Source organism: Nelumbo nucifera, chromosome 5, assembly GCF_055504915.1.
Source record: "Nelumbo nucifera cultivar China Antique chromosome 5, China Antique-T2T, whole genome shotgun sequence".
NCBI classification, from domain to species: domain Eukaryota; kingdom Viridiplantae; phylum Streptophyta; class Magnoliopsida; order Proteales; family Nelumbonaceae; genus Nelumbo; species Nelumbo nucifera.
This window is the reverse complement of record NC_142653.1, coordinates 32404927-32414442: the sequence shown is the minus strand read 5'-3', so window position 1 is coordinate 32414442 and position 9516 is coordinate 32404927. Positions and strand designations below refer to the sequence as shown.

The 9516-nt window shown below is 40.6% G+C and overlaps 1 protein-coding gene across 1 annotated transcript; it reads left to right on the top strand.

The window, feature by feature from the left end:
* Positions 1–6891: 6891 nt before the first annotated feature.
* On the top strand, positions 6892–8953 carry LOC104600159 (pentatricopeptide repeat-containing protein At2g13600-like). Its single transcript, XM_010263002.2, has one exon. The coding sequence runs from the start codon at positions 7167–7169 to the stop codon at positions 8874–8876; it is 1710 nt and encodes a 569-aa protein (XP_010261304.2). The 5' UTR covers positions 6892–7166; the 3' UTR covers positions 8877–8953.
* Positions 8954–9516: the final 563 nt, after the last annotated feature.

The following is a 9516-nucleotide window of genomic DNA, read 5'->3' as shown; positions in this document are numbered from 1 at the left end:
CTTATCTTAGATCAATGGACTGGATATTAGCTTAATTCAACTGAATCCAATATAAATTTATTACAGAGGGACCAGGTCCAATTCAATCTAATAAATATTTTGGATCGGATTGGTCCAATCCAATATGCCTTGTTGGTCCATCCAATCCCCAAATTGATTTTGGACAGATGGGGTCCGATCCAAAACCAGTCCATTGACACCCTTAGATGTTGTAGAGATGTATGTTCATATTAGGATAGTAGTAACAGTGAGTATTGTTTGGAGGAAGTGGTAGCATAGTGTTGTGCATTTGGGGGAGTCGTGAGGAAGTGGTAGCAGAGTGTTGTGCAATTGGGGGAGTCGTCAAAACTAAAGGCACGATTTGCACACAAGTGAGGGACACTACATATAATCCAAAAGCCTATTATAACTCCCTTTCATAGAGGTGTAAAGTGGGCCATGCCGAGTCAGCATAGCACGGCCCGTGGGCAGTCTGTGCAAAGTGTGGAACGTGCCGTGCTGGTCTGCGGGTCGTTACGAGCAGTGCCACCCTCCCCGGTGAAAAATTTGGAGGTCGGCCTGGCACGGCCCACGACCCAAGCCCGTGCGGGCCCATGCCATGCTGTGGGCCAGGCTGGCCCATGGGTCAGGCCTTGGGCCAGGTCGGGTCATGCATCGGGCCAAAGCTATTTATTTAAAAAAAAAATTGACAAAAAACTTAAAATTTTAATTTTATATGAATTTTGTGTATACAATTGCTTATATATATAATAATTAAATAAATTAGTATAATAAAATAAAAAAAAATATTTATTTTATTAATATATTATATACTATATATTATTATATAATTATACTTTATATAATATTATTTAAATATAATATATATATATATATGGGCCAGGCTACGGAACGTGCTAGCCCATGGACCTAAAACCCCAGGCCCAGCACGGCCTGCATGATTGTGCCAGACTTGGCATGGCCCATGGACGGTCATGCCAGGCCGCGAGCGACACGGTCCGATTTACACCTCTACCCTTGCATCTCACTCTTTTCGAATATGGGATTCTCTTCATATATTATTCATATGTGAATCCTACACAGAGAGCTAGTTTTGGGACAATTCAGTGTGAAAACAATGCTGCATGTGGCCGGGTTCTCACATTGTGCAATGTGAGATGACCCTCATCCCCTGTGTTTTCAGAAAAATTCAATTCACTAACCTAAATATGTCATTGAACTCCCATGTTATCTTCCCTCTTGGAACGTTATCTCATGAAGAAAATACACTAAAACATAAAACATAAAATGACAGTAATGGTTTGATCTTTGATGCCTAGTTGTGTAGAGCAATGAGGCAATGAGATAACCCAGAAATTAATGCACTACTTTAACCAAAGAAATACACAAACCAAGTTAAGTTGGCTTTTCATTGTTGGACAAGAAGAATTAGTGGGACGCCACGCCATGATTGGTTCCTATAATGTGGATGAAGAACCTAAATGCCAATTCAAAGAAGAAGACATCTATTGAATGTATGGGTGTTAATCGACTGGTTTTGGATTGGACCTCATCCAAATCAAGATCAATTTGGACGGACTAGCAAAACATATTGAATTAGATCAGTCCAGATTTAATGGTCCAAAGTATTTATTGAATTGGATTGGACCTGGTCCATCTATAATAAATTTATATTGGATTGGGTTGGATTGAACCAATATCTGGTCCATTGATAGAAGGTAAGAATATAGGTGTCAATGGACCAAGTTCAAATTAAAATTAATCTAAATTAAAACAATTTTGAACAGATTGAATGATCCAAACATTGAATTTGACTGGTCCAAAATGGTCCAAAATATTCATTGGGTTGGATTGGATCGAACTTGATCCATTTGTAATGGACTCAGATGACTGAATGGATTGGATCTAATACAGTCCAATTGGCACACCTATTTGGATGAACTTGTTTCTAAGGGTATAATTTGGAGTTTTTGTGATATTTTAAGAGTCATGTGATGTGATAATGTTAGCCTCATTGTAGGAGCACTCTTAACAAAAGCCTAGCATTATTCTTTGTTGTTTATATTTTATTGGGTTTCTAGCATATAAGTGCAACTTTTGGGGTTTAATATCAATAAAAGTAATATATTTAAAAATTTTCAAAAATATGTTAACTTTTTAAAAATAATATCAATAAAGGACAAAAACACTGTTCATCTTCTTCTTCTTGCCATTTGTTCACCAGAGCTGCCGCCCGCCGCCGCTCGCCACCGCCGTCCGTTGCCGCCCGTCACCACCTTTGCCTCTAGCAACGTTGCCGGAGATGGGTGGAGACAGAGGTCACGGCAGCAGCGGCGCTGGTGGTTTCTCTGTCCAACGCAGCCATCGGCCCCACCACCACCACCTTTACCTCCGGTCACCTCCGACAATGTTGTTGGAGGCAGAGGCGGAGGTGAGCGGAGGTGGCGGCGTTGGACAAAGAAACCACCAGCACTGCCGCCGCCACCTCCGACAACATTGCCGGAGGTGGGCGGAGGCGGCGTGTGGCAATAGACGGCGGCAGGCGACGGCTCTGGTCAGGTGAACAAATGGCAAGAAGAAGATGAACATTGTTTTTGCCCTTTCTTGATATTATTTTTAAAAAGGTAACCTATTTTTGAAATTTTTTTAAATATACTACTTTTATTAATATTCGCCCGTAAACAGAATGGTGCAAATGGGTTCGGGCTAACCTGGCCCAAGTTGGACCCCTAGGGCTAGGAGGGCTAGTCGGCTAGGAATATCCCTGTCATTTTGTCATTTTTTCGAACAGTAGAAGGCCATTCAGCTTGATGATGAGTGCAGTCTACTTATCCCTTTAAATAACCATAATACGGAAAACATTCGTACCCTGGATTTTGAGTGCTTGCAGGTTATCAATCATCTTCACTTCTTTGGAATCATTATACCACCCACCATCTCTCTCTCGATCAGATATGCTACCATGACCATCCCCCCTCTTAAGCAGTCATGACAGGACTTTACACGTCTCTCCCTCTCTCCCGTTATGATCATCATCATCACAACAGTCAGTACTACTGTGGTCTGTGGGGGGAATAACCCACGAATCCCTTCGTTTCGTCAACAAGAACCGCATATCTGCACATTCGTTTCAACGACCATCAAATCGAAGATATCACCGTGCTTGAATGATAACTACCACAACTTGATAAATCGAATATATATCTTACCGCAGTTTCAGATTATGATGCGCGCGCATGCGGGTCCTGAGGCTCTAGCGTATGGATGGAAAATCAAGCAGCCTTACCCATCTTTTTCGATGAACAGGTCAGGAGACTCAGGACAGTGTGTGTTTGTGTGCATCGATCAAAGGGGCCCTCTACACCGGCCAAGTGATCGATGAATGTTTCAGCCCGCACAGCCCCCGACATGTCATAGCTTTGTGCTTTTCCAAGTGGCCCAAGAATTTTGATTTTTGAATTTTAAATCATTCTCTCATTATAAAAGAATTCAAAATACAGGGACTGTGTTCATGATGAAGGAAGTGAGGTTTAGACTGAGCAATTTGAGGCTTATGTGAATCATGGGCATGGGTTCCCTTCATTTAACGATCTTCTCATCGATCAGATGACGAACAGTCTGAGCCTACTTCATTATCATGCTTTCGTGTGGCAGGCAAAACACCCACATGCATGGCAGGCTCTTTCAAACATAATAAAATGGCTTTGCAGAAGTGAAGGCTGACAGGGTACATCCTACACCATCAATGTGGTGGACATTGGACAGCCCTCTAAAATAATCCGCCAGGTCTCCAAGTTTGCACTTTCAGTTTCTCTACATCAAAATTCAAAAGGGAGGGTGTCAATGGGGCTGTTTGGAGCCGTGGTTTTGGCAGACTTGGTGATGAATTTTATCACTGTGGCCTGTGGGGTATCACTTTTCTTAGGCTTACTTTAACGTTAATTTGACTGATTTAGGGTTGGTTTGGTTCACCGTCGAGATTCAGGATGTTCTATTTCCATAGTCTATTTAATTGAGACAGGAATTATAATCGGATTTGGAATAAACGAAAATGGGATTTTATCCGCAAGGGAAAGGGAGGAAAATAGCCATTTCCTCAAATGGGTGAATGGCATTCTAACAGAAATGGAAATGAAAATTTGATGCCACCCAACCAATAAACGAAACAGGCCCTCAATGATGGATTTAGACATCTGACATCGTTGGGTTAAATTTGGGCCAGTTGGTTCGACAAGGATGGACCAGTCCACCCCATTGTTATATTTTCTCATTCATACTAGAAGTGGAGAATTAGTTAGCGAATGATTCAAAGTAAATAATATTTTATGGGTTCTGTGGATTTGATTGGAGGGTGGACACAAAAGTCAGCTTGTCATTTTGGTTTTGAACATATTAATCTGAGTTTTGGCTTGTGTATGACCACCTAGCCTACTGCGCTTGCAAATGCACAAAAGCTGTGGTAGTGGCCAATGGCAGTATGTCCTGTTGGCCATTAAACCCTATGAAGCGTTTTTTAATATCGGAGAAATTATTGGTTGGAAGGTTTCTTTCTTTCTTTTTAATACACTTTTCATGTAGACATGGTTATTCGACAAAGCTCCCCAAAAAGATTATTATCATTTCTGGACATTAGCACAACATTCCAATCAGTTACTGACAAAAGCTTCTTACTATTAATCACATTCTTTGCCTTTTTGACCTTTTTCTTCTGTACATTGACCCATAAACAAGCCAATGCCAACAGGAATACATGAGCTGGGCTTGGGTATGAGTAGGGGCGTCAGTTGGACAGGATGTGGTCCACTATGAATCCATTATAGATGGACCAGGTTCAATCCAATTCGATGAATACTCTGTGTCATTTTGGACCAATTTAATTCAATGTATCCAATTTATTGAAATTGGTTCCAATCGGTACTTTTATCTTTTATCAATAAACCAGATGTTGATTCAGGACCCAATCCAATATAAATTCATTACAAATGGATAAGGTCCAATCCAATCAAATGAATACTTCGGACCACAAAGTCTATACTGGTGCAATTCAATTTCTTATTGGTCCATCCAATCCAATCAAAAAAATATTTTGGGCCATAAAGTCTATACCGGTCCAATTCAATAATGCCTTATTGATCTGTCCAAATTGATCTTGATTTGGACGGGATCTAACCCAAAATTGGCCCATTGACAATACAAGGCATGAGATTTGGCAAAAAAGGAAAAAATAAATAAATAATGTTTTGTATTACATATTACAGGGGATTAAAGGGTGGTGACTAGAGCAGGGTTGTCCGTGAAGTCCACTGATCTTACCACGAAGAACCTGCAGTCACACGGGTTCTATCCTGTGCCTCCATGTAACATGTAGACCCATCAACAAGCCAATGACAATGAGCAGACTTGGGCTGGGCTCGGGCATGAGATTTTGCAAAATGCAGATTTTTTTACTTGTTCGATCATATTAACTGTATTTGATAGCTGTTTTATAGGTTGTGGGCCATATGCATTTTATGACTGGCGTGGAACAAAATGATTGATCTCACAGCCCACAAAATAAGAGATCACATTAACACCCTACAAGCGTCCTATATGCACATCTGAGTGTACATTAGAACATCTCCCATATTTATCATTGGGAGATGTTCCCAAAACACAGTTTGTTTGTGTTGTGGGGCGCGCCCTGTGGGGCACCAATGTAAATTCATGAAACAACTATCAAGTTCAGCTAATCCATTCTCACAGTGGAGAGCCTGTAGTCAAGTGGATTTAATCCCATGCCTCTATACGTATAGGGATGCGAAGTGACCATTTTAGATATTGGGTTATTGGCCAAAAAATAAAAGAAAATGAAAGGTGCGCAGTCATCTCAACTACCAAACCATCTCCTGTGAAAATGACCCAAACACCCTAGGGATGATTAGCATTCCTTTGAGAGGCCAATGACGTGTATTAGTTGAGATGACCACAGCATCCTTTCCACATCTTTATAATTGCAGGCTCTCTCATGGTAAAGGCTCAATGGACCTCATATGCACCCTGCTCTGTCCCCATCCTTTAATGCCCTTATAATGTGTAATAAAAGCTTAGTTTGAAAGGAGTATAAATACAAATATGTAGAATGCAAAATCTAGTATTTTGTATGTATTTGTACTCCTTTCAAATTGAACTGAAGGGTTTTGAGAGATTGTTAAGTGTGCATTAAAATGACAGGAAGTGCAACTTGGATGAGTTCGGGTTTGCCTTTTGCCAAAATTTGAATGGACCTGTGCCCAACAAATAATGTAAAATACTAATTGAGGTTAGTGGTGTCAATCAGATTGGATTTGGTCTAATCTGATCCAATCCAATATGAGTTCATTACAAATGGATCAAGTCCAATCCAATCCAGTGAATACTTTAGACTGCTTTGGGCCAATCTAATTCAATGTCTAGACCATTCAATCTGTTCAAATTGGTTTTAATTTAGATTGGTTCCAACTTCCAACCTAAAGTTGGTCTTATCTTATCTTCTATCAATAAATCGGATCTTGGTTCAATCCAACCCAATCAAATATGAATCCATTATGGATGGACCAGATTCAGGTCCAATCCAATAAATACTTTCAACTGGATTGGTCCAATTCAATGTGCCTTATTGATCCATCCAATCCATCCAAATCAAAATCAATTTGGACGGGTCCAACCCAAAACCCATCAATTGACACCCCTAATAACCCAAGTTGCACCCGGTAGACAGTAGGCACTTGCCGGACCCATCCAAATGAGGTGGTTGAACCACTCATACACACAACAGAACCTTAGGTGAGAGCACGTTCATGGAAGACGGATGACCTCAATGACTTTTAGGCTGAATTTGGCATTTCTTATTTTAAGGACTTATCTCTTTTTTGCCCAAAAAATGCCCATCATCGTCACTCAGATTTTAACAGCAGATAAAATCATGCCAAATTTAACATTAATTCTCGTATGCTTAAAAATCAGCTACTCCCGATGGTGTAGGTCTGGGCTAAAACCGTGAATCATAGCTCTCGATATAGAAGTGACCTCACCTTGAATCGGATGAAATACCATAAAGTGGAGTCAAAGCAATGCATCAAACGCCATGATTTCAGGGTTTTAGCCCTGCACTACTCCAAGTGCAGTAGCTGATTTCTTCTCGTTCTCGTATGCCTTTCTTCGAACTTAGGTGGGAGTACCGAAGAGCAAAATGTGTTTGCATTTACAAGCCGGCCATCTTCCTCTTGCCTGGTACTTCAAGAGAAAGTTTGGCGCGAACTATAACCGTTTTACGGAACTCGCGACTAAAACCATTGGACAAGACCGTTATTTCTTGGACGAAAATGATAACCGAGTACGGCAGAGCAGGAGAAGTATCGAAAGCAATGAAACTGTTCGAAGAAATGCCACAAAGGAATCAAGTCTCCTGGAACGCAATGTTGACGGTCCTCCTTGAATCCGATTGTTTGGATGCCGCGCGAAGATTGTTTCGTGAGATGCCCCAGAGAAACTCAGTATCTTATACATCAATTTTGACGGGTTTGTCGAGGTCAGGTTTTGTCTCTGAAGCACGCAAGATCTTTGACTCTATCCCCATTACTGAACAAAATGTCTTCTCATGGACAGCCATGATATCCTGTTACTCCCATAATTTCCAGCCTTGGCATTCCTTGAAGCTTTTTTCCATCCTTTATGGTGAATTTTTCTCGTTTAAGATACTGCCAAACTCCCATACTTTTAGTATTCTTCTAAAATCGTGTGTGGACGTGCAATCGCTTGTAATGGCAATTCAGATCCATGCTATGGCATTAAAGTTTTTAGACATGGAACATGAGAAAACGGTTTTTGTCAACAATTCATTGATAGATCTATACTCCAAATTAGGAGGTTTAGCCGATGCAGAGAAGATTTTCAATGGGCTCAAGTGGAAAGAGTTGAGTTCGTGGAATGTTATGATGGCAGCTTATGCACACCACCTCTTGATTGATAAAGCTCTTGAAATTTTCAACTCCACGAAGAATAGGGATATTCTTTCGTGGAATATTATGATGTCGGGGTTTGCTGAAAGTGGTCGTCATACTGAAGCTGTGGAATTGTTTCTCCAGTTATTGAGATTGCAGAAGCCAGAAACAACGCCCAATCCCTCTACTTACACAATTGTTCTAACTGTTTGTGCCACCCGTTGCATGCTTGAATGGGGAAGACAGATTCATACTTGCACTGCCAAGTGTGGGTTGTATTTTAGTAATGTCTATATAGGAAATTCACTGATCAACATGTACGCAAGGTGCAGTTTGGTGGAAGAATCAGAACAAGTGTTTGATGAGATTTACTGGAAAGACACAGTTTCATGGAACTCACTGGTATTGGGTCTTGGGCAGAATGGGTATTGTAGAAAAGCATTGGAGGTTGCAGAAAAAGCATTGAAGTTGGGAGTATATAACTACAATACATTCATCGGTTTGCTAACTAGTTGTAGTCATGGAGGTTTAGTTGAGGAAGGGTTAGAATATTTTAGCTCTATGAGTAAAAAATTTGGTATAGACCCAAGTTTAGATCATTACATCTGTGTGATTGATATGCTTGGAAGGGCTGGTAGAATAGTTGAGGCACATAATCTCTTGCTTGAGATGCCTTTTGCTCCAAACTCCATAGCGTGGGCAGCTCTTCTTAGTGCATGTGTGATCCATGGAAATGAAGAGGTGGGTGAAATAGCAGCAAGAGAGCTCAGGCATTTGGAGCCTGGTAATGCAGCCAGTTATGTAATGTTGGCAAAGATATACATTAGAACAGGTAAATTGGAGCAATCCAGGAGGCTTGTTGGATTTATGGATGAAATTGGCTTGAGAAAGAAACAGGGTTTTAGTTGTATTATTTAGATACTGTGTATCATATCAATAAGTTCAAATTCTTACTGTTCCCCATATCTCAATAGATATTACAAGACTATTGACAGTACAGTTTTAGTTCAGGCCAAGTCCTTACAATTTTCCATGCCATTACATGAAATTATAAATTTCCATAAACACTCAACATGGCTTTAGCCAAACCTTCCCTTCACAATTTGGATTAGGGTATATTTTCTTGTCAAAGATGAAGGATGGGAATTATCAAGGTAAACTTAATGGGAGTTGGATTCTCAAGGTGTGCATCAAGAGGCAGCTGATAGAGGGTAGCATCACCTGAGAGAAATCACACTACACTTGTCATGCTAGGCTTGTAATGTAGTACAGGATGAGAACAAAGCACAAGGGATACAAAATTCTGTTTCTTCTTAGTCCTAGAAACCTGACATGGGATGGATGGTTATCATGATCTCTCTGGATTTAACTCTTAGCCCATCCTAGTAATCCCAACTCTATTCATTCTTCTCATGCTCAATGGGCCTCTTCTACAAGCAAACTCTAGCATATTTGTGTTGCTTGTGGGTTTCCCTTCACTAACAAGTTCAGGTGCAAGGAGCAAGGTAGCTAAGAGTCCCCACAATATGGGTTCTTTGATGATTGATGGCATGATCGT